The sequence below is a fragment of the Glycine max genome, chromosome 9 (assembly GCF_000004515.6).
Source record: "Glycine max cultivar Williams 82 chromosome 9, Glycine_max_v4.0, whole genome shotgun sequence".
In the NCBI taxonomy this organism is placed as follows: Eukaryota; Viridiplantae; Streptophyta; class Magnoliopsida; order Fabales; family Fabaceae; genus Glycine; species Glycine max.
In genome coordinates, this window is record NC_038245.2 from 4920617 (window position 1) to 4946981 (window position 26365).

The window sequence follows — 26365 nt, forward strand, 5'->3', positions numbered from 1 at the left end:
TTGCATGGCTTAATTTTGACCCTACACGTTTTGCCTTGTTAGTACTTTACTACTTTATATAATGATAATACAATTATACAAAGAAATGAAAGTTCAGATACAGACGAACCATGACATAACAAGGTCGTTTTCATGCAGTGATAATTCACTGAAAAATCAACCTAGTAAGGTGAAAAAAAAACAGAGATAAATTAGGTTGATTGATATTTTTTAGTTTCCATGGATAAGGCCGCTGAATACTTGAACAAATATGGAGTGCCATATAAAATTAAAGTATGATTACTAGTGCAAGATATATCATAGAGAAATAACAATGAAGCAATTTAACCAAAAGATAACAATAATTATTGTTATAGAAAATGTTGAGTTTGTCATCCTATACAAGTAATTACATTGAATACGTATTCAAGTATTCAAAAGTTATATACGACTTCTGCAATATATCTTTAAAATTATTTCTTCTAATATTTTTTTTTTGACAAATGTTAGTTGTTAATGATTAAAATTTTGTTTGTGGAAAGAATCAAATTTATTATCTTTTTCTTCCTTCCCGTTTTACCATTAAATTAATCTTGTAATTCAATTTTTTTTATTGTAATTTCTTTTTGTCACATCTATTTTATTGTATAAATTTTACAAACCTGATAAAAATACAATTTATCTACATCCAACATTTATCCTCTGGTGAGTTCCATTCAATAAATTAAGGTGGAGAAGAAGAGGCCAATTAATATATACAGCTCAACCTGCAAGTTTAGATATAATATTATACTGTAAGGGGAGTAATCCATATGCTGACTGGTCCAGCCACCTGCAATTCCAAACGTATTTATTGTTTTACTTTTTTAATTTAAAAAACAAGTTTGTTTTGGGAGTGAGAGGAAGAGGTTGACCTTTTCCACAGTCAAGGTATATATCGTGAATTCTAATGATGCTTAAGATGTTCATAACAAAAGTCAAACCTATTTTGTTTTAATTCATTTTTTTTTTTTTACATATTGTTTTCAATGTTGTTCGATCTTAACAATGGTAATTTGATTGGTCCGTAGAAATGAAAAAAATACGATTTATAATAATTCATACTTCACACTCAAACGATTTATAATAATTTATTTTGACATTAAAATTTTGTAATTAATATTTACAACTAAGCTGTTGATGATTTAAAAAATTGTTGACGGTCGATCATAAGATCCATTTGTCATAGTAGGAATTCTTGTAATGCTTTAAAAAAAATAGAGAAATAAAAACAAGCAGAGCTGGTCCAACGATAGAATGGATACAAAGGTACTTAGGGTTAGGTAAACAGCACACATCCTAGTGAAACCCGCAAAAAGATAATAAATATTATGCAATAAATTAAATTGGTCCAACGATAGAATGGATTCAAAGGTATATAAATTATATCACACTTAGGAACAAAGATTCTGTTCTAAAATTATATTGGTTAGGTATATTTATCTATGCAACTAATCATTACAAAAGGTAGTATTAATAGCTTCAATATTTTTCAAGAGCTTATAAATATAACTATTTTATATTATTTTTCTTAAAAAATATAAGTATAACCTCTTCTACTTTGCAGTCAGATTAGATATAATGAATTGGTTTGTTTCAGTTTTTTCATGAAAAGAAGTAATTTTAAAATTAGTTTTTTTATAAAATTATTAGCTTTTTTTGAAAAAAGTAGAATTAAAAAATATTTCTTCTTAATGTTTTGAGTAACACTAAAGAATAATTATAATTAACTCTTAAATGTAAGTTATATATTACATTTTATATATTTTAAATATTTTTCATAAAAAAACTTAAACGAATAACAATAAAGAAGCTAAGAACTGGAACTTACTTTTCTCACAATTCACTACCTATATTAATTTATATTCAAATAATAATTAATACCAATAAAGGCGTGTCAATGGATGAACCATAGACATTTTGGACAGCAAAGATAGCTTCAAAATGGATTTGATTAATAAATGTTGCATACAAATGTGGTTGTTGAACTTGCCCCAAACAGGCCTCTAAGTTGTTGGGAATGTTAATCTTAAACAAAAATGGCAACGCAAACCTTTCTAGCTAAGTTTGGTTTAAAACAATAGTCTTGAACTGAAGGTTGCTTAACTTAAAAAAAGACTATATGAGGTAATAATGATGCAAACGAATGATAAATATTGTTTAGAGTGAGCGATTTAGATACTGAATGTTAATTTTATGCAGATACTGGATAAACGATACGTTTTCTTTAAGAAGGAAAACAAAAATCATTGTCTGCTAAATCATTTTGTTTTATCATCACTATCTCAAGCTCTTAAAATAAGTGTAAGGAGTTTATAATAACATGTTTCGAAAGTTGAACCCCGCATCTGCCAAAATAGTGGTTACGTGTTTGGTTATAGATTTTCTTAAGTGCGATGTATTTGGTCACGGTTCTGAGGATATTCTAAAATGAATTTGTGATTTGAGAAACCAAAGACATACTTTGTGGTAGTATATATTAAGAATCTTAACTTTGATGTAGATAATTTTCGTAAGTGTGTTTTGGCAACTCATATGGACCATGCCCATGTCTTATCCTAATATTGGCAATTGCTATATACACTCTCACTCCTTTCCTTTTCTTTCCCTAACTATCCCACAAAACACACTCCCCTTGTGTCTTTTTCCTCCAATTTAATATACTATATGTCTATATAGTAAGAAAATAGTCTAGGAAAGTTACAAAGTTATCCTATGTTAAAATTTTTACACCAATCAATAAATAGGATTATTTTAGACATTTATCTATGGTCTATTTTGTTTCTTTCTCACTTCTTTACAAATAAATTTTTCTCTCTGTCTCTTTTCCTCAATTACCCCTCAGATTCCTTCACCTTTTTTCATCTCTCTCACTTTTTTCTCTCTTTCATCATCCCTTCCTTCTTTCTTCTCTCTCATTTTCTTTTTTCTTTTTTTCATTTTTTTAATAAAAAATCTTTCATTTTTGTCTCCTTTTTTTATTTTATAAAAACGTTATAAAATTAACAATTTTATATATACAACATATTAATAAAATAATCAAATTATCTATCATTTCATTTTTAAGATAAAAATAATCTCAACAAAAGTTAAATTATTTTTAAGTTTTTATACTTAATTAAATTTTTTGTATCATTAAGGTTTAGGTGATTTAAATGTAAAGTGAAATATTGCATTTTATTAAATGAACTTTAGTTGAATGGATTTATTGAAAGTTATTTTTGTTTCAACTTCCATGAAAACTTATTTATTATAATTAGTAGCAATTTTTACTATAAATAGAGAAGAGATTTAGTGGAGAAATAATATATGAAGAGAGAGTGTATGAGAAGAGAGATTGTGAAACAAAATCATTTTGTTAAAAGAAAAGGATTTTTGTGTGAGAGTGTTATTATTTCTTGTAACCATTGAGTGAGGTACCTGGTTTGTAATCATTTATGTGACAGTGAAATACTTTTGAGATGGTTCCATGCACATAGACAAGAGGTGTCAAACCACGTTAAATCCTTATGTTTCCTACAATGTAATCTTTGTTGTGGGGGTGAGTAATTTTATTTGTAGAAGTGTTGATTACCCAATAATGGGTGACTCAATTTTAGGAGAGGGAGTTTGTTTTGCGTGATAGGTTGAGTTGATTGTGTTGTTGCTCAAGCATCCGAGGATATTTTTTGTTTCCAATAAGTATTAAATTTACACTGTGTTTCCTAGAGAGGTAGGTTGGGAATCCTTTGAGGAGTTGATGCTATAGGGGGTTCATGAGTATACAATCAGAGATGGTGCCTCCTCAACGCGGAAAAGAGGAGGAAGAAAGGGGTTCCCTTGATTAGGATAGATGGTGCAAAGGGTATATAGGTGGAATGTTATTATTTTGGTTTTCCAGGAGAGTTACATGAGAGGAAGAAAGAGACGAGGAGAGAGTTTAATAGGGTAGTTTGGTAATAAAAAAATGAGAAGGGGAGTGCATTAGTATAAGGGAATGGAAATAGCAGTCACCCTTATACTTAAGACATGGCCCAAGCCCAGCGAGAGTCTTAAGTAATCTCCGTGGGCAGGAAATCAATGACCACCAGAGTAATGGGGAGAAGAGAGTTAAAAAATATTTTACTGATCATTACAACAATTTCATCCACTCTTTATGTGGTGTTTCTGCAAATGGGATGCCATAGTATTTCTAGCTATCTTGGCAAGCACTAATGTTCATTAATTTCTGTTTTATAAAAATAAATGGACAATCAATTTTTATGTTTAGAGTTACTATACCCTATGAGACTAATGTCAAATGGTTATCAATAATGGCTTATAATATTATATATAGTAGCCGGTACTGGAATGAAAAGGCCACCTATACATCATTGAAAGTCACAATTTGCTTGTTCTCATGACAGTATCAACCAAAACATAATCTCTTTTTCCATAAAAAAAAAAAAAAAATCAACCTAAACATAATCAATGTATATCAGTTACGTCACAATTTGCTTGTTCAGCTGAAAGATTGAAATTACGTATTTCATATTTGTAAGAGTAATCGTAAGGAAACTGCAAGCTAGCCTCCAAGTGTGATCCAAAGCAAGACTTTGTGTGGGTGAGTAAGGGTATGCCCCACATATCTACTTAGAAAAATTCCACGAATTAATTAATCGCCTTAAGCTAGCTACATAAGCAACGGCATTAGGTGTCTTTACATTGTATAAAAATGATGATATCAACTAGCAAAAGTATAAAAAATTAAAAAGAAGCAACTACTAGGGAAGGCACTAATTAACTTCTATTATCTTTTATTTCAGTTTTTGGAAGTCTTATTATGTCTTGTTTGTTCTATGTTCTTCCTTTTGAAACGCATAGTGAAAGAAAATGGTTGAAAATATCAAGAGAAGTAGCTTTGAAGTGTTGGGAATGTGCTGTGCTACAGAAGAAGCACTGGTTGAAAGAATTTTGAAGCCTCTTCGTGGAGTCAAAGACGTCTCAGTGATAGTCCCTACAAGAACAGTCACTGTGGTCCATGATGTTCTCTTGATTTCTGAGTCACAAATAGGTGACTTTTATACCATTTTCTCTGCACTTTCCTTTGGTTCTAACAAAAATTGGTGATCAGTGATCCACTGAAATTTCTAAAACGATTATGAGAGAAGTTGACTAATTCTTTAGACTTTATGTGATAGCTCATAGTTTCCCTTATTACTAGGATTTATCGGATGCGTTACTCTATGCTTTTTCATAATTTATGGTCTAATGTTAACTTTTAAAATTGTTATTGTTGTTATTGCTATCTGATTACACGCTAGCTTTACCGGGCTCTTGAAATGAGTTGACTGATTCTGTTACTGTCATGTATTAATTACTCATTATAGTGATTAAATCAATCTGTTGTTCAGGCTCTAGAATGGCAGTGTAAGGTTCGAGAGTAATTCAGCATGTTCTTCACAGTTAAATTTTTGCTTAATTAACAATATGTCAATGAATAAGTACTTAGGTATAATTACGTTTGTTATGGAAAAGAAATTTCTTCATTTCTAAGGCAGAGACTGCTTCATGCTAATGCTGCCATGATCCAGACCAAAGAAAATTACTACTATTGATATCTGACCAAGGCTATACAGTTTGTTGTTGTTTGGAATTATATTACAAGCATTTATTTATGGTCAATTTGACACACAATTGGGTATGCAATTTAATATTGAATGAGTCCTAGTATCTATGGTCAGAACCTCGCATAACTCTCATACTCTGTATTGGCTGAGCCATATGCACAGAGCCATGCTTTTCACATGAACAAGGACTTAAAATGTAGAAATTATCTATATGTCTCTAGGCTTTATAATGATTGCAAAAAAAATTGTAATTCTGCACATCAAATAAAACTTTCATTGATTATTATCCAAATGCATGTCACTTATAATTTAGAATTTACATTCAAAGGATTAATTATTGTTTATTTAATTACTTTTTAGCTAAGGTTATTATGTATCACTTCCATTGGCATTCACTGAAATATGTAATTTGCTCTAGACTATTTTCTGTCCCTAAATAACAGAAATGTGGTGAAAAATCCTGTTGAAAGTCATTATTTTCTTTTCTTCAAATAGACACGACAATAATTTCTTGATCTTAATTACTTGGTTGTGTCAGCCGATGCACTGAATGCTGCAAGGCTTGAAGCTAGTTTGAGACTACAGGGAGAGACTGATAATGAAAAGAAATGGCCAGATTTAACTACGATGGTGTGTGGCTTGTTACTAGCACTTTCTTTCTTGAAGTATGCATATCAACCTTTGGGATGGTTGGCACTTGGTTCTGTTGTCATTGGCTTCCCTAAGGTTCTACTCAGGGCCATAGCTTCCATAAAGGCTCTTACTCTTAATATCAACATTCTGGTTCTATTGGCTGGTAAATTTTCTATATAATCTAATACTTTGGTTTGAATTGTATATTTATATTGATTGATTACTCAATGGGAAATGAGTAGGATGTACTACTGTAGTTTATTAATTAGTAATTACCAAAAAATATAACAATACTTGTTAGATTATATGGAAAATATTTACCCATGTCACATATCATGGAAGGTTCTGTTTGTGATGTTGCATTGTTTATATCTTGCAGTGTGTGGTACTGCTGCTTTACAAGATTTTTGGGAGGCTGGAATCATCATATTCCTATTCTCCATTGCTCAATGGCTTGAGACAAGAGCAACTCACAAGGTTGGTGACATCACTTTCCCCTTTCTCATTGATAGTTTGCTGCATTTTCTTACTTCAGTATCTCTTCCTACTTGATTAATGCCAAATTGTGTTCCTTTAATGGGGTTATCTTTGTACTCTGGCTTCCTTCCGAGGTATAAATGTTAATTCACTTATTTAATGTTTTGACAACTTTGCCAATGACAATAGGTGGTTGAGTATTCCCCAACAAATGTTCTATGTACCAGGTTACATGTAAACTAGAACTGATTCTTAAAACATTGTAAGGATTTGTTAGAGGCATAACCAAGCTCCAATTTAGTCTTCTTGCTTAGGTCTTAACTGAAGGTGACTTTATCAGATCTTGAAGAATTGCTATTTTCTTCTTTCTCACACACAAATCCCTGCTATTTAATACCAATGTATGTTATGATGGGTTTCACAAGTTTAAGTTTATAATTTACAAGTACAAAGTGATAAAGAAGGTACACGAACTTCACTATGGTCTTCGGTATCATTTCTCTGATTCTTATTATATTTGCTTCTTAGTTGATCTTTTGAGCTGACTGTAGAATCATAACGTTTTTTCCTTGTTTCTCTTGGCATTTTCAGCCATACTGCAGATATATTTGGTACCTAGATTCCTTATAGGAATTGCTAATATTAGAAGATTTTAGAACTATTTAGTGTTGGACATTTTAGTGTAATTGATCTCTTTATTATGTTAAAATAAGAGTACACGCTTGTTTTAATGTAATAACGAGATGTTCGGTTTAGGCAAATTTTGGAAGTTACATGGAAGTTACTAAAACTTTCATCAACGGTTGGAAGTTATATGGAAGTTACTAAAACTTCCATCAACAGTTGAAAGTTACATGGAAGTTACTAAAACTTCCATCAACGGCAATTTTTAAAAAGAAATAACTTCCATCAACCGCCAAAAACCACCTTTTCTTTGATCATAAATAATCATTCTGGTTCAGAAAGCATAACGGGTGACAAAACATACAAGACCAAAACAAAACTCTTGAATTATAATCTTTTGATTTTATCCGATTGAACAATTTTGGTTGAACCCCGAAATTTGATTCAATCTGAAAGTGTTATACACGACTTCAGATTTATCCAGTATCATCTCGATTTTTCAAATTAACCAACATTTAGGCATTGCAAATTTTGGTCATATAACAGACACTGCAAACCCACAAAGAAGAACAACTGCCCCTGGTTGTGTACGAGTGTCTAGTGAAGATTAAGTGCAAGTGTCTGAGAAAGAAGAGAAAAAAGTGATTAAAAGAGTAGAGGGCACATTATGTGTGTGTGATTGAGAAAAGATGAAGAGAAGGCAAGAATCTTTGAACTAAGTTGAGGGGAGAAAGTGTTATAGTGTATGAGAATTGCACACCTGTTAGGAAGTCCCACATCACCTGCCTTAGTTCTCGGAATGTAATTTATATATCTGTTGAACAACTTCACTAAGTATTAACTGATTTGAAGCTGAAATCTAACATGACATCAAAGTCATAACCCCATCTTGGTTCCCACTTATTCCAGTAGGCTTTCAGGCTTTCCTGTTCTGATGTGGGTGTTAGAAAGTCCCACATCTAACAACACCTGATCAAAGCTGTTTTTGTGTTATATTGGGCAGGTTTGCTCAACAAATATATGTATCCACCAATGAAAACCGAGTCTCTTTGTCTAAAATCTTATTTTATTTAGAAATAATTGTGATTTCTTCACACTCATAAACACAGACCATTGCTTAGAGCTAGTAAAATGCAAGCATTAAACAAAGAACAGAGAATATATTTTTCGTTAATGTTTTGACATTTTAAGTCTATACTTTAGGCAATGGTTGCTATGTCCTCTTTAACAAGCATGGCTCCTCAAAAGGCCGTTATTGCTGAAACTGGGGAACTTGTTGACGTCAATGATGTTAAGATCAACACTATACTTGCAGTCAAGGCTGGTGATGCTATTCCTCTTGATGGAATCGTGGTGGAAGGAAAGTGTGAAGTTGATGAAAAAATGTTAACAGGAGAATCATTACCTGTGACCAAGGAGTTAGATTCAGTAGTATGGGCTGGAACTATTAATGTGAATGGTTAGATATTCTTTATCTCTCAATTTTTTCCTACCAAAATAATGATTCTAAAGTAATTCTGGTTGTATATCATCCCAGGATATATAAGTGTAAAAACTACTGTTTTGGCAAAAGACACAGTGGTGGCTAGAATGTCAAAACTTGTTGAAGAAGCTTCTAGCAGAAAATCTCGAACACAAAGATTCATAGATCATTTTGCGAAGTACTATATTCCTGGTAAGTATTAAGTTTATACCACACCAACTTTTTTTGTTTTTGTGGAAGGAAAAAAAACAAAACCCTGCACTAATGCTACTTTCACTTTCAAAGTTTAACATTTTGATTGATAAATATGCTGGAAACCTACATTATCACAGTAAATACTGATTTATATTATATTGCAGCTGTCGTCTTGATTTCTGCTAGCATTGCTGTGGTTCCAGCTGCATTAAAAGTTCCTAATATTAAGCCTTGGTTTCATCTGGCAATTGTGGTTTTATTGAGTGCATGCCCTTGTGCTCTCATCCTCTCCACACCTGTTGCAATCTTTTGTGCTCTCACAAAAGCAGCAATAAGTGGATTACTATTGAAAGGTGGAGATTATATTGAAACACTTTCTGGAATTAAGACAGTTGCTTTTGATAAAACGGGCACAATAACAAGAGGAGAGTTCACTGTGACAGATTTTTCTGTTTCTGTAGATGACATTAGCATTGAAACTTTACTGTACTGGTAAATTTTATTAATTAAATATAAGAATGTAAATACACTCTATTTGGACTTTGGAGAGTTTATAATTGTTTTAATGAAAACTTTGTAGGGTTTCAAGTGTTGAGAGTAAATCAAGTCATCCTATGGCAGCTGCACTAGTGGAATATGGAATGTTGAATTCTGTCAAGCCAATCCCTGAAAATGTGGAGAATTTTCAAAATTTTCCAGGGGAAGGAGTTTATGGTATAATTAATGGGAAGGATATCTATATAGGCAATAGGAGAATCGGTGCTAGAGCTGGCTCTGAAAGAGGTGATTATAAAACTGCATCCTTCGTAGACTTTCTAATCTTGAATATCTGAATGTATGTGTGTGTGGCTTTCCTATTTTACTAATGTTGTTTCTTTGTTTTTTTGGATCGTAAATGTTAATTGTTAGCAGGGGGAATCGGACCCACCAACTTTTCCTCTCTTCCTTCTCTTTTTACCACCAAACCAACCTTATAACTCCCAATGTTGTTTCTTTGTTATATTGTCATCCTTCACTTGAATATTTTTTTTCATATATTTCCAAGATTTTCTTATAGTTCTTCATAATCTGGCACTTCGACAGTAGCCATTAGCCTTTCGTTCATAGCCTGTATTCAGTAGTTTATCACTTCATTAGTAACTCAAAAGTACATTGTCCTCTTTGGGTAACTATTTAGTTTATTTCAATACTACTTGTGGTTCATTTCTCATATTTATATTATTATCTCTTCACTTTGTGATAGTTTATACTCTGAACTATTCTAAAACATTTTTAGTTGATTGTCGCACGCAATGTCAAAGCCCTGAAATTTCTACCCCGAATCAATGCTGTGGACCAACTCTGGTTGGAGTCTTCAGGTTAGCTGATACATGCAGATCAGGGGCATTGGAGGCAATAGAAGAGCTAAAGTTGTTAGGTGTGAGATCAGTCATGCTAACTGGAGATAGCTCTCAGGCTGCTATGTATGCTCAGAGTCAGGTATGCTCATTGTAACCTATACTACATAACCAACAATCTTATGACAAAATGATAAATATGTTGATTTGATAGACTTTGTTATTAACGATGTCAATTGTCTTTTTATTGACTGAAAATATCACCCCTCTTCACTTTTGGTCGATAAAGCTGCTTACTATGACCCATACTAAAATTTAGAATAATTATTATTATTAACATATCTCTCTGCAGTTGAACCATGCTCTAGACATTGTTCATGCAGAGCTTCTACCTGCAGAAAAGGCAGTGATCATTGAGAATTTCAAGAAAGATGGGCTAATAGCCATGATTGGAGATGGCATGAATGATGCTCCTGCATTAGCCACAGCTGACATCGGTATCTCAATGGGAATATCAGGTTCAGCTCTTGCAAATGAAACAGGCAATGCAATTCTCATGTCGAATGACATACGGAAAATACCTGAAGCCATTCGACTAGCAAGAAAAACTACTAGAAAGCTAATTGAGAATGTCATTATTTCAATTGGCTTCAAGAGTGTCATACTTGCATTGGCAATTGCAGGATACCCTATAGTCTGGCTTGCTGTGTTGACTGATGTTGGGACCTGTCTACTTGTTATTCTCAATAGCATGTTAATTTTACAGGAGAAAACTAAATATGAAAGAAAATCTACAAGTTCCAAATACGGAACTTTCTCGGAAGATATGACCACAGCTCTACTTGACAAGAAAAGTAATAGCAATGAGAACAAAGCAGTTCTCTCCGCTGAAAAGTGTGGTAAAGATTGTTGTAAAAACGACACTTATCGTGAAGCAACTACAAACAAGAATGAATCTTCTGGACTTTCAAAGTTGAGCTCACTGAAGGGAAACCACAATGGGAACTTGGTATCTATCGAAGTGCACATTGTGAAACCTTGCAATGGTTGTGGTCTAGGCAAAGTCAAAATGTGTGAGGACTTCTCATGCAGAACAAATAATAGTAGCTCTGATTGTTGCCAAGAGCAATCTAAGACTGAGAAAAGTGACACTGGTTCTATTGTTACACAAGAAGCTAGCATTGCCACATTAGAGTCTGATGGCTATAAGGGCAAGTCTATGGATATTTCAAAGTTGTCTGGGACAAGTGTGACTCCCAAGTGTTGCAAGAACTTGTGCTGTAATGATAGTGTTAACAATATTAGTAACCTTAGCCTTAGCCAGCCCGAAATTGTTATCGAGTGATTCTGATTTCTGCATGGGGGAGTGAGTAAAATGTTTTATTTATTGATTTATTTTAAATCCAAAAGATGTGAGACTTAAAACCCAAGGATACAGGAACAGCTCCAAGAATATTACTGATCTGGTTTGAAAACTTGTATAAGTTTCAAGAATTGTGTTGCAGAATAAATTCAAACTATATATTATGTTTTTAGTAATTTAGTAGTGGCTAAGAGAGTGAAAAAAAAGAAAAAGGAATACGTAACCCAATACACAAAATTCAATCAATAGAGTGCCACTTTTATGTATCACCGTAGTTGAAACAGTCTTCTGACTGATTTCTCGTAATCTTTGAATCTTTTTGGTGAAATTTCCATGAAGTTGAGCAAAGACGTGTCTTATGGTGAATAATCTCAGTCAACAAGCAACTGAGTCGAATTATAGGACACAGAGGTCTATTGTAGTCTATCCACACACAATGAAACGACAAAAAAGGGAGACTTGACTATTACCACAACTTGGACGATCATTTCTTATAGTCCGCACACAGTTTGATAATTTTCAAACCTTTTTGTAAGGGAAATTTATGCTCAAAATAACTATGAAATTCACCATAAATAAAAATGCATTTGAGGCACATTGTGGTGAAGTGAGTAACATAATAAATAAACTGCAAACTACATGACTGGAGTTTGTTCCTTTCTATCAACTGCAGTGTTTTGAATTCTAATATATACTCCAATGTCCACGGGCACCTCCAGCTTGCCGACCACCTTCTCGAGTGACAATTCTAGTTCCAATGGAGGTGTAGTTCTATTTATGATGGGTAGGATTCAGACTGTCATATTTGTTTGACCAATGTCTTATACAGTGTCCAACGGAATTGTAATGTTTTAAATTATTAAATATACACTGTCCAATATCTGATGTCAGAGCAATTGTAAATTGTAATTGTCATCGACTCATGTAATATTTTAACTTGTGTCATATTTGTTTGTTTTCATCTTCAGTTCTGTGTTGGTTTACTCACAAGATTTATGTTCTAACTGAATGCTCTAATAATCTTAATGCAGTTATGGTTCTTGGATTGATATTGATAGGTATTCTCATTTGGTGCTCAGTGCCCAAATGCATAAATTGGTTGGACGGTATTCAGAAATCATCATCTAGACAGACACCAGACACAAAATTTATGACACTCGCTGTGGATAAGTTTCTGAATGACATGGAAAGAGAGAAGCTAATCAGGTTCACTGATCAACAGCTAAGGATTGCAACTGATAATTACTCTTCTCTGTTGGGATCTGGAGGATTCGGAAAAGTTTATAGAGGAAGTTTGAGTAATGGAACCATGATTGCTGTGAAGGTTCTACGTGAGAGTTCTGACAAGAGAATTGATGAACAGTTTATGGCAGAAGTGGGTACCCTTGGTAAAGTTCATCACTTCAATCTAGTTCATCTGCATGGATTTTGCTTTGAAGCAAACTTGAGAGCTCTGGTTTACGAGTACATGGTGAATGGCGCGCTTGAAAAATACCTGTTTCATGAAAGCATGACCTTATCATTTGAAAAGCTTCATGAGATCGCAGTTGGCACAGCGAGAGGCATCGCTTACTTGCATGAAGAATGCCAACAGAGAATAATCCACTATGACATTAAACCAGGAAATATTCTCTTGGACAGGAATTTCAATCCTAAAGTTGCTGATTTTGGTTTAGCCAAGCTTTGTAACCGGGAAATTACACATCTAACCTTGACCAAGAGTAGGGGGACTCCTGGTTATGCTGCACCTGAACTTTGGATGCCTAATTTTCCTGTGACTCACAAGTGTGATGTTTACAGCTTTGGAATGCTGTTATTTGAAATCATAGGCAGGAGAAGAAACCTTGACGTTGAACTTGTTGAAAGCCAGGAGTGGTTTCCAGTGTGGGTTTGGAAAAGATTTGAGGCTGGAGAATTTGAGGAGTTGATAATAGCATGTGGGATAGAAGAGAAAAATGGGGAGATAGCAGAGAGAATGGTTAATGTAGCTCTATTGTGTGTTCAGTACAGGCCAGATTTAAGGCCTATAATGAGGGATGTGGTGAAAATGTTGGAAGGTTCTGTTGAAGTTCCAAAACCTGTGATTCCGTTTCCACACTTGATTGATTTGACTTCCACCACTGGTCCGGTTCAAGCATCACAAACCAATACTGATGCAGGTATTGGTTCTTACTCTTCAGCAATGACAACCAAATCTGTCAATGTACTTGGCACTCCTACTACGACCAAGTATGAGATTAAATTAGCCTCTGTGTAGAATTTATTCAATGATTCCTAAAAGATCCACCAATACAAATTGGTGACAAAATGGTAACGTTGTTTTTCTTTTCTTTTTCATTTGGCTTCTTACATGATGATTGTAAATACTTATAAAGTGCGTGTGTCACAGAAAGAAGAGAAAAAGTGCATGTGTCACAGAAAAAAGTGCATGTGTCACAAAAAAAGTGGTAACGTTGCAAAAAGGAACAATTGCTCCAGGTTGTGCAATAGTGTGGCTAGAGAATATTAAGTGCATGTGTCACAGAAAGAAGAGAAAAAGTGTGTAATAGAGGGGACATTAGTGGGTATGTGAATGAGGAAAGATGAAAGAGAAGGCAAGAATCTTTGAACTAAGTTTAGTCGAGAGATATTGTTGTAGTGTGTGAGAACTGTACATCTAATCAAAGCAGTTATTGTGTTGTTACATTGAGCAAGTTATTATCTTTATGTATATGGTAATATTTTCTGCTTTACGACATTAGTCTTTGTCCAAGTTGAACATAAATCCACCTGAGGCTTGTAAAATGCAATCATTATTCAAAGAACAGATATTTTAGTTAGCCTTGTTCAACTTGCTTATACACCCCTAGAGCCATGTCGGTGGATTGGTGTAACATTATATTTTTCGTAAATAAATTAAAAAGGCTTTTTAGTAATAAATAAAGTTTTAGAAAACGGTGATGTTTTATCATTAAATAAATAAAGAAAAATAGTTGTAATAAAATAATGCTTTGAAAAAAAAATATTTGATTCACTCATTTGATAGGAAATAAAATAAAATTTGTTTCTACAAAATAATAAATAAATAAATAGAGTAGATAATAAGTTGTAAGTATTCTAGGTCAGTTTTCAGACTGACTCCTCAATTTCGGTTTTTCTCTTTTTCTTCCCAAAATCATCTCTTTTTTTGTAGACTACCAAACATGTCTTAGAAAAATGATGATCACGGACTCATTCATCGTTGGATCGTAGTGAAATTTAAGCACCAGATTCGTAACCCAATTTCAAGCATACTCACCGTTGAGAATTTTGAAATCATCACGAAGCTGAGAGAAATACACTTCGCATCGTAGCCTTTTCTTTTCCCGCAGAAATCCAAAAATGTCTCGGTAAAACTAAGATTCCAGGTTTGTTAACCGTTGGATTGTCGTCAAATTTTGATATGTGGTTCAAAATTCATTTCCGCACGCTTTCACCGTTGGGATTCGTAAAATAATATGTTTGGATGGAGAAAGATGGATCGCAGGAAGACAGTACAAAATGGAGACTTCAATCCCTTCTCTTTCTCTCTAACATTTAGGAACTCTATCACAACAATCAGGGGAAAAAATTGAGGAATCTCAAGAAATTTCTAGAGATGCCGCTATTGCTTTCGAAAGACACATGAGTCCGCTTAGAGGTAAGGGAGGAATTATTCACAATTGGATATTAGTGAAAACATGTGTAGGGATCCTTAGAGTATCAATTGGAATGAGTTTTGGGATGTTTTTGCAATTTTTATTTTATCCTTATAATTATAAATGTGAATTATATATGTTTGATGAACCAGTTGATGTCTCAATGAAAAATTGTTGTGAAATTAATGTGTTCTTGTGTTGAGTGTGAACTCTTAAAAAATTGAGCTCTTTTTATTAACGTGAATTATATTTTAAATAGTATTATTTTTAATGACTTATTTTATATGAATTATTATCTTATTCTATATTTTTCCACGACGATAATCAACATGTTGTGTACATATATTTATTGTGATACTAAAATAATAAATTAAATAAAGTTGTAAGGTTAATATTTAGTGGTAATTTCTTTTGATGTAACATTAAATTAATTGTTATAAAAATTATTTTGATTAAAAATAATGTAGCTTGATTTAATATATATATATATATATATATATATATATATATATATATATATATATATATATATATATATATATATATATATATATATACATACATATATGTCGGGGTAGAGGGTGTCATAGTTGGAATGAATTGTTCAAATTGGGTTGGATTGGGATGGATTGGATTGAATTGATCGAATTTGTAGATTGGGACCAACCTGCTTATACACTCCTAGAGCCATCACGTGACATAGCTCATTTAAGGAAAAAATAAATTAAATAAATTCAATATTAAGGCATGTTTGGGATAGCTTAAATAAGATTGCAACTGTTTTTGTCATTAAGAAACCTAGATTTAAACTTGTCACTACTACAAATGTGTTTTTGGTGTTTTTGTGTTTTGGACCTATGATTTTGATTCCTTTGATTTTTATATGATTATGTGAAATTGTTTTAAGGATTTTAATCATATGAACATAACATATTAATATTATTATTGTGTGACGTGTATATGATGCATGAGGCGCGATAATATGTTGTCATGGGATTATAGAAGTGTGATGAACTATGTGTAAGTGACAAGTTGAGTATGTGTTAAATTATGAGATCACACATGTGTATTGAGATGTTGTGTGCATTGAGTTGTGAGCTATGAACCGTATAATTATACAACTGTAAGACCCTTTAAGGGCGATGAGTATTGTGATGGGATCCATTATGGGAACCCGACAAGTTTAATCACTTTGAGGTGCGACGAGTTAAAATTATTTTGAGAAAAATTGAGGAGTCGTGTGTTTTATACAGTTCATAGATAGAGTCTGCATACTAAAATGTTTTCTGGGTTGAACCTAAATCAGGAGGGAGAGACCCTGACGGACTCTTCGGAGTGTAGGCCTTGGTGGTAAATAACTCAGTTTGAATATTCCTTGAAGCCTATGTTGATCACATATGATTGGAGCGTTCTCGCAAAACAGAGTGATTCTGACTGGTCTCCTTGTGATTTTACCTAGTGAGAGTGACCTGACTTACCGATTTGTGGTCTGTCTTGTCATATACTCCTAGGCACCCAACGAGATTTTTTACTGACATGGTACCACATTGCATATAGGATTAAGTCTTAGTATATTTGTTGCATAACACTTGTGTATTGATCGATATTGATTGGTTAATTAAGTGATATTGTGTTTTGATCCTTGAGTACGTGAATGATGTGAAAATGTGTGAGATTTGTAGTGTTAAGATGCGATGTTACGCGATAAGTTGTGAAATGATGTGATTTGTGTTGAAGTAAGTTGTATTTCATTTATATGATATGTGTGTGTGTGTGTATATATATATATATATATATACGTGTGTGTGTGTGTGTGTGTGTGTGTGTGTGTGTGTGTGTGTGTGTGTGTGTGTGTGTGTGTGTGTGTGTGTGTGTTTGTGTGTGTGTTGTCTCGTCTCTCTTTATTAGTTAGGAATGTGATAGCTCATCCCTTGTGTGTTGTTTGTGTTTGGATCTTGTATTGACCCAGAACTTTGTGTTCGTGGAAGCAGATGGTTAGGTAAATGACTATGAAAAATCTCATGCTAGAGGACGTTGGAACACAATGCTCTGATAGGATGTAACATTGGGACATAGAGTTCTGTATTAATTACATGAAGTTCTAAACATGTATTTTTTATCATTTTGTTTCACATGCTAAGTCTTTAGTTCATTCTTTGGAATTTTGTTTAGTGATTAACGCGAATGTGAACCTTTTACTCATTTGAATTTACTTACGATTCTATTAAAGAAAATTTATTTGATTAAATTTCAGATTTTTATATATTTTTCTTAAGTATATGTATGTCAGAGTAAAGGGTATCATGCATGCAAGCATCGTAGACCAATACCGATACAAGTATTTATTCCGACTCTTCAGCTTTGGTAAAATCTTTTCACGTACTTGCCACGCCTATTATGACCAAATACGAGATTGAATTAGCCTTTGCCTAAACATTATTCAATGATAGAAAAAGGATCAACCAGTAGAAATTGTTGAAAATGTTGCAACCTTGTTGTACTTTTCATTTTTCTTTTGATTTCTTATGGGTTCATCAATCATATATCTACCAAGTGAATTGCATCTTTATATTTCAAATAAGTCACTGAAAATTTACTTCCTTGGCTTTAATTTTTTGAATTAGTGTTAATAATATACATGGTTGAACCAAGAGAGAATTGAGTGAGGAAAATCAATCAATTGAGTTTGATTGAAATCAGACGCATGGTTACATCAAACCATCTACTCAGCTTATATACAATGTTAGGTGAAATTCACAGGTATCTTTACAGCCTCCAGCAAGCTGGAAGTGCAAATAGCACTTCAAGCTTCGAATGAACAATACGGTACATCAAAACAAAGCAATGCAATACCAATTTTAGGTTACTACCCAACCACCAAGCAAAAGCTATGTTGAAGATATACTTTTGTAACTACATAATATTTTATTTTTTCAGTTTTTACAATAGGATTTAGTAAATAAGTTGGTTTCCTATATTTTAAGAGTAAGTCAGTTTTAATGGATTAGCTTAGTCAAAAAGTGGTTCCTATCTTTAAGGAGCAAGTTAGTTTTAATATTATGTTTTGCTAATATCTTGTTATCTAATTAGTTTATCTTTTACTATTTATTGTATCGCTGCTGAGAACAATTTGAATTAGAATAGAATAATTCTATTTCCTCCGCATACGTATTGTCTCTCTTTTTTCCCTCTGTTTTTTATAATTTCCTCTACAAAACCAACAATTGGTATCGAGAGCCTTATTCTTATGGGACCTGTACCATGGAAGGTGAAGTAAGTTTTTCCCACATAACTCTTCTAATCTTTGATGGAGAGAATTATGATCTTTGGGAAGTGAAAATGCAATCCTACATGGAGTCTTTGGATTTGTGGGATGTTGTGGAAGAGGATTATGAAATATATCCGCTGCCTGAAAATCCCACCATGATCCAAATTAAAAATCACAAGGAAAGAAAGATGAAGAAGGCAAAGGCGAGGTCATGTTTGTTCACTGGTGTTTCACAAATGATATTCATCAGAATCATGACTTTTAAATCACCCAAAGCAATTTGAGATTATCTGAAAGACGAATACGCTGGAGATGACAGAATACGAAGCATGCAAGTGCTGAATTTAAGGAGGGAATTTGAGCTTCAAAGGATGGAAGAGTCAGAGACAATCAAAGAATACTCAAACAAATTGTTGGGTATTGCCAACAAGATAAAGTTGTTGGGAAGTGATTTTGCTGATTCGAGAATTGTAGAGAAAATTTTGGTAATGGTTGGAGAGGTATGAAGCATCTATAGCTTCATTGGAGAACACAAAGGATCTGTTGAAAATCACATTGGCAGAAGTGCTACATGTAACAGCCGTAACTTTAATAAGTAAATAAGAAAATAATAAATTAATACATAAATAAATAAGAAAAAATAAAAAAAAATTATTAGGTCATAAATTCCCACTATATAAGCCAAATGTTAACCTAGAGCAGCTTTTTGGAAAACACATTCTGTTCCTTTCTTCTTTTCTGACGCACAAGAACCCTAATAGAGCAATCAGAGGAGGAGCTCTAGAGAGCACCAGAGACGCCACCATTGCTAACAGAGAACATTTAAGCGACTACCTCGAGGTAAGGGATGAGTTACTCACGCTTGGGATTAGAATGAACATGTGTAGGGATCCTAGAGGATCAATTTTTGGGTTATTTTGGGGTGTTTATGAATTTAATTATGTTTTCATGTTTAATCGCGGATTGAGTGTATTTGATGAACCAATTGGTGTTCTGTTGCGAGTTTGTTGTAGAATTGATGTGTTCTGTTGCGAGTTTGTTGTAGGATTGATGTGTTTCTCTGTTAGGTGTGTACCTTAGGAATTAGAATTCTTTATAATTAACATAAAAATTGTGTGGTGGTGATTTTGTTTATACCAGATATGTTGGCCTTTCAATCTTTTTCCTGTGCTAATGTATATTGTGTCCAGATAATTATTTTTACACCGCAGTGTATACGTGTACATATATATTGATACTGTTTTTTTTACAAACTGTATATTTTATTTCACGTGGGTAATTTCTTGTCATGAAATTCATAGGTGTAGAGATTGTTGGATAATTGAATTGGCTAAAATCATTTAAAGAAATTAACTAAAATTGTATTCACATTGTAATTAGGCATTTTCTTGATGTTGGCAACTTAGTTGAAATATATTTAAAATATAGGTATACATGTTGTTCATAGAAATCAATATGAGTATATATTTTATTGTTATATATAATTTGTATTTACTTAATAATATATTTGATATTATTGTGATTACTTTATATTAATATATATTTAATACTTTTTATATGTTATATGTGATATGTACGTTTACGTTTACGTTTACGTTAATATATATATTTTGTTATATATTTTGAATATAATATACTTATATATATATTTTTTACGTGTATTTTATAGTTACTTGTTTATAAGCCTTGAAGTTAAATATTGTATATTATTATTATTATGATAAATTGTTATCTAATTGTTGAGTATATTTTGTAATTAGTTAGAGTGTGAAATGTTAGACTGTAGACATGAAACATGGTTGTGAATGAGTGTGTGATTGATATTTGTAGAGATATTACTTGTCATGTGAGTTATGAGTTATACAGTAACCCGACCAGTGTGTACCTTGAGAGAACTTTTATGCGCAGTGTTAAAGAAAATTGTAGGATACCTAGTTAGGATCCTGAAGGGTTAAACTGTAGCGCATTTTGTTAAATATGTTGAAATATAAGAGTGAGGTCGTGGGTATTATATAACTCATAAACAGTGTCTGCGTGCAAATAAAAAAATATATATTTTAGGGGTTGGACCTGAATCAGGAAGGTGAGGCCCAAACGGATTCTTCGGAGTCTAGGCCTTGGGGGTAAAGATACTCGGTTTGAGTGCTCCTTTAAGCCCATGTTGATCCCATGTGGTTGGGGCATTCTCGCAAAACAGAGTAACCCTGACTGGTCACCTTATGATGTTACTTAGTGAGAGTGACCAAGTATACCCATTGTGTGGTGTGCTTTGTCATGTACTCCTAAGCGCCCTAGTGTTGTTTTTCACTGACATGGTACCACATTGCATATAGGCTTGAGTCTTAGTGTAATTGTTGCATAACGCTTGTGTTTGAATTTCATTGAGTTAACAATTGTGGTTGATGTTATTTTATGGAGTGTGTAAACTTGAATGGGTGTGAATAATGTGTGCGATTTTGTGCAGTAATGCTATTTATATAAATTCAGCTTTAAGTATTATATGTTTCACATGCTCTAATGTTTTATTATATACGAATGTGATAACTCACTCCCGGTGTGTGTTTGTGTTTGGGCTGATTGCCACTTTGTTTCAGGTGAGCCTTCATATGATGAGTCACATGCTAGAGATGGAGAGACTTAGTCTGTGATAGGGATTATGATTTTCTGAATGATATAATTGTGTTATACTTTTCTTCTTTAGTTTCTTTTTATTATTTATTTAGAGTGAACGGCCTTGTTTTGAGTCGGGATAATCTTATCTCTTATTAAAAAAAATATATTCTATTATGTTTTCACTAAGTGGATGTGAACCTTTACCCTTTTGAATTGATTTAAATTAAATGTGTTTAAAAAGAAAAATTATTAATTAATTTTGCATTTTTTTCTTCTTTTATTATTATGTGTTTATAATCTTTTAAATAAATTTTGTATGATTTATTTAATTAGTTAGTTATAATTGTAAGGGTAGAGGGTGTCACACTACATGCCCTGCAAGCTCAAGAGCAGCGAAGGTTGATGAGGCAAGATCGTGTTGTCGAAGGTGCTTTGCCCGCCAAACATCATGAAGTTGATGAAAGCAAAAAGGATTTTTTTAAGAAGAATCAACCAGCAAGCAGCGAAAATAGTGCAAACAACCAAAACAAAGGTAAGGATAAAAAGAAAAATTATCCACCTTGTCAGCATTGTGGCAAAAAAGGTCATGCACCTTTCAGATGTTGGAGGAGACCAGATGCAAAATGTAACAAGTGCAACCAGATAGGGCATGAAGCGATGATTTGCCCCAACAAAAATCACCATGATGAGGGAGCTCAGATTGCTAATCAAGAAGAGGAGGACCAACTGTTTGTGGCCACATGCTTCTTGAGTAGTGAATCAAGTGAAAGTTGGTTGATTGATAGTGGTTGTACGAACCACATGACATATGATAAGACTTTATTCAAGGATTTGAAGCCAACTAATGTCTCAAAGGTTAGAATTGGGAATGGTGACTATATTCCAGTAAAAGGAAAATGAACTGTTGCAATTTCAACGTGTTCAGGTATCAAATTAATATCAGATGTTCTTTATGTACCTAACATTGACCAAAACTTGCTAAGTGTAGGTCAGTTAATTAAAAAGGGATTTAAAGTGTCCTTTGAACATCAACATTGCTTTATCTATGACATTGCTGGCCGAGAAGTTCTAATGGTTAAAATGAAAGGTAAAAGCTTTTCATTTGATCCAGCAGAGGAGGAGCATACAACCTATTTCACTCAAGTCACACCCACGGAACTCTGGTACAAGAGACTTGCTCATTGCCATCTTGAAAGAATGTTAAACATGAAAAAAAGGAAATATGCAAAAGAAAATTTGAAGAAGTTTCAAATGGAGGAATGCAAATCTGTTAGCACACCAATGAATCAAAAGGAGAAGTTCAGCAAGAAAAAAGGTATTGATAACATTGATGAAGGATATTATGGGAGCTTGATTGGGTGTCTAATGTATCTCACTACAACAAGGCCAAACATTCTATTTGCTCAAAAGAACAAAACTAGAATTTTTGTTGAGAATCAAGTAGTCATTGCTATTGCAAACAATCCCGTGTGTCATGGGAAAACTAAACATTTCAACATCAAGGTTTATTATTTGATAAAGATGCAACAAAGTGGAGAAGTGAACTTAATTTACTGCAAATCTAAAGATCAACTGGCTGACATGTTTACAAAGTCACTACCTATCAACAAACTTGAACTCTTAAGACAAAGAATTGAAGTTTGCAGTTCCAAAAGCAAGGAGGAGTGTTGAAGATATACTTTTGTAACTGCATAATATTTTATTTTTTCAATTTTTACAATAGGATTTAGTAAATAAGTTGGTTTCCTATATTTTAGGAGTAAGTCAGTTTTAATGGATTAGCTTAGTCAATAAGTAGTTCCTATCTTTGAGGAGCAAATTAGTTTTAATATTCTGTTTTGCTAATATCTTGTTATCTAATTAGTTTATCTTTTGTTATTTATTGTATCGCTGCTGAGAAAAATTTGAATTAGAAAAGAATAATTCTATTTCTTCCGCATACGTATTATCTCTCTTCTCTCCCTCTATTTTTTATCATTTTCTCCACAAAACCAACAAGCTACACTGCTTGGCAGAAGCAAGAAAAACAATGATCAATGCATTAACCACCATGTCAGTCAAAAGCAACAAATGCTTAAATATCAAGAGAAAAAGCTACACATGAGGCTTAACCTTTCAAAACAGAAGCAAAACAAGTCAATTTCAATTCTTCGCCACCCAAAGCAGAAGCTCACATCATTAATGCTTAACCAATAAATGTAGAAGCAAATATCAAATACAATCCATGCCTGCTAGATTCTTTTTCTTTTTTTTTGTGTAAACCAGGGTATCTCTCGACCTAAAACCAAGGACTAATCCCCTAAGGTATGAAATCCATTTAAGGGGTAAATCTCTCTCAACAAATATTTTTCCACAAGCACCAGTCAGACATCACATGCTTAAGGGACAAGGTTATCTACTAACCATGTCAGATCATGTTGGTATGTTTGTTGGATTCTAGTACCAACACAAAATCCTCCATGTACAGAAGCTCCATCACCACCACACAACTCACCACTATTGACAGAATCCACGTGGTAACAATAACAATGAGGTACTTCATCACTTATGTTCAAGAACCAATCCATCCAAGCAAAGCATTTCATTAGTCTGATTCTCAGATCAACCCATGCCACTCAAAATGGTTAAAATAGAACTCAACAATGTTATAATCCCAGTAACAGCAAAAAACTAGCAGCAACCAGCAAGAAGCCAACAAAGGGTACCAAACCCAAAACACAATAACTAAAATCTTTATATGTTGAATCACTGATACAGAGATTGAAGCTTTTCCCTTTCAACTCGTGCTGAGAGCTTCAAATCAATACCACAATGACATCATTAAGGTCTCTAAGCTTCTAGTACTCATGAACATCGAGATGATTCGCCACCAAAAGTAGAGCATTCGGAAGCTGTTATGATACGAGTGGAAGGAGTTTCTTGGAGACGATGCCACTACCGAGGACAACCACTTGGGAATCTATCACCACAATTCGTATCATTTGCAACTCAAACCAGCACCCAAAAGAGTTTAGTGGTTTAGTGGTGGAGGTACCAACGTAGATTGGATGTTCAGCGCTATTCTTGCTTCAGGCCTTCAGCCAGCCTTTGTTTTAAAAAAATAGATCCAATCAAACCAGCATATATTGAGCTAATTTGATAAATCATAAATCATTGCATTCTTCTAACTCTTTATTCATTTTAAATTTCTTTTTGTTAGTAAGATTTATGTTTAGTATATCAATTTCTTATTATAGTCTATGTTGGCTTGTAATTTTCAAGTGCCACTGACCATATTTTGTAAGTGTCGCATGTAGTGTCCAATGATTGAAAGATGGATATTATATATATAGTCATATTATGTAAAACATATTTAATATATATATATATATATATATATATATATATATATATATATATATATAACATATTTTATCATGTGATCGATCTGCAAAGATCATCATCAACTAAATGCAAGAGCAATGAACCACGTCCTTCTCCTTTTTTAATGGTAGGTAATGATAGATGACTAGAGATAACAAAATCTGTGTGGAATTATGTGTAATTATTATATTAATTATCTCATATTATTAGTCCGTGATAATGTAAATCAAGTTGATTTTAGTCTAAGCTTAATTTAAGAGTTTTATTTGGAGAATCAATTTGTATAGTTGAATCTTAGAGATTTTGTTGTAACTCTCTTATATATATTTATGTCTTAGCAAACATGAAGGACAAAACAGAATTATTCTGTTATAAAATTCTTTATGATATCAGATTCTATCCTAAATGAATTCATATGGTTGTCACGTTTTAGGCAGGTAGCCTTGATGAGCGAAGGGAGGTGGGGTGAAAGTCCCACGTGGTGGAAGAGCCATGAGAAAAAAATGTGGCATGTTGAAATCCCACATCGAGAAGATAGTGTCGAGATAAACTATATAAGTGGGGAGTAATCCTCATCTTACGAGCCGATTTTGTACTATCGAGATAAAAGAAGCTTTTTCAATGAAGTTGTATAATTAAATAATTTAAATTATAATAAAAAAATTAATAATAATAAAAATATTATTTAAAATCATTAATTGATAATTATGAGTTATTATAATTGTTAAAAAATTATAGAGTATTAGAAGACAAATTTTGTATTAAAAGTGACTCTATTATATTGTAGATAAGGTCAAAGCTGTTATTGTGAGGTTCGTATATATTGTTAGGAAGTTATAAATTTATTACCTCATTAAGTAATTTTACTATGAAAAAAGTGACTCTATTGTAGTTAAGGTCAAAACAGTTCATTTAGGAAATATAAATTTATTATCTTATTAAGTAATTTTACTATAAACGAAACGTTTATAGAAAATGGGAACAAAAAGAAAATTCAAAGACTTAAAAACATTTTCCAGTCATTTTATTATCTATCTTCTTTTTTAAAATCTTTATTTTTATTTGTTTAAAATTTGACTAAATATTTTTCCAATATTTCTCTCCATTTGATTTATTACTATTGTCAAAATGTGCATGACTTTAAAAACATTGAATTATGTAATAGTTTTTGGATTCATTATTCAAATAATTACTAAAAATATTTATATTATTAAAAAAATAATGAATTCAGTTATCATAGTAAAGTCAATTCAATATTCAACATAATTTTGTTCGGTAATATTTAATTATTTATCTTTTTTTAACAAAAATATATTGACGAAAATATCTTTTAAGTAACATCATTTAAATATGTCTTTAGTTACTCAAATTTGAGATATTATTAATTTTTATCCCGAATTAAAAATTGTTTCTTTCAGTCCCTCATTCAAATGTGATAACTAATACCATAAGAAAGGAAGATCAGAATGAAAATGGAAGAGCTAGAAAAAAAAATTATTTAGGTTGCTCCTCATTTTATATCAAATGTTGTTTTGGCGTATGTAAGTTCTGTGCCATTTTCACGCGGTTTCTAGTTGTTTCTAACTTTCTGGGGGGCTTTGCCTGTTCCATTACCAAAAAAAAAATATCTAGTATTTTTTTTTAAACCATAACCCACATGAATATTCAATTCATAACATACATATAAAATAATAATTATAAAATCAAATACTATAAATATTATACCTAAAAACAATCAACATAAAGT

At 32.7% G+C, this 26365-nt stretch overlaps 2 protein-coding genes across 4 annotated transcripts; both read left to right on the top strand.

The window, feature by feature from the left end:
• The first annotated feature begins 4703 nt into the window (after window positions 1–4703).
• On the top strand, window positions 4704–14401 carry LOC100815324 (cadmium/zinc-transporting ATPase HMA2). Of its 3 annotated transcripts, none has more exons than XM_014761951.3 (9): window positions 4704–5050; window positions 6145–6402; window positions 6619–6716; window positions 8544–8799; window positions 8878–9015; window positions 9183–9510; window positions 9599–9801; window positions 10295–10497; window positions 12750–14401. In XM_014761951.3, the coding sequence occupies exons 1-9, from the start codon at window positions 4870–4872 to the stop codon at window positions 12765–12767; spliced, it is 1683 nt and encodes a 560-aa protein (XP_014617437.1). In that variant the 5' UTR covers window positions 4704–4869; the 3' UTR covers window positions 12768–14401. The 3 variants fall into 3 exon arrangements, with proteins under 3 accessions (XP_014617437.1, XP_040860764.1, NP_001341803.1); XM_041004830.1 differs by lacking the exon at window positions 12750–14401 and adding an exon at window positions 10739–11890; NM_001354874.1 differs by lacking the exon at window positions 12750–14401 and adding an exon at window positions 10708–12699 and having other exon boundaries at window positions 4808–5050.
• LOC100815859 (rust resistance kinase Lr10-like) lies at window positions 12869–13975 on the top strand. The gene has a single exon (XM_014761571.1). The coding sequence runs from the start codon at window positions 12869–12871 to the stop codon at window positions 13973–13975; it is 1107 nt and encodes a 368-aa protein (XP_014617057.1).
• Window positions 14402–26365: the final 11964 nt, after the last annotated feature.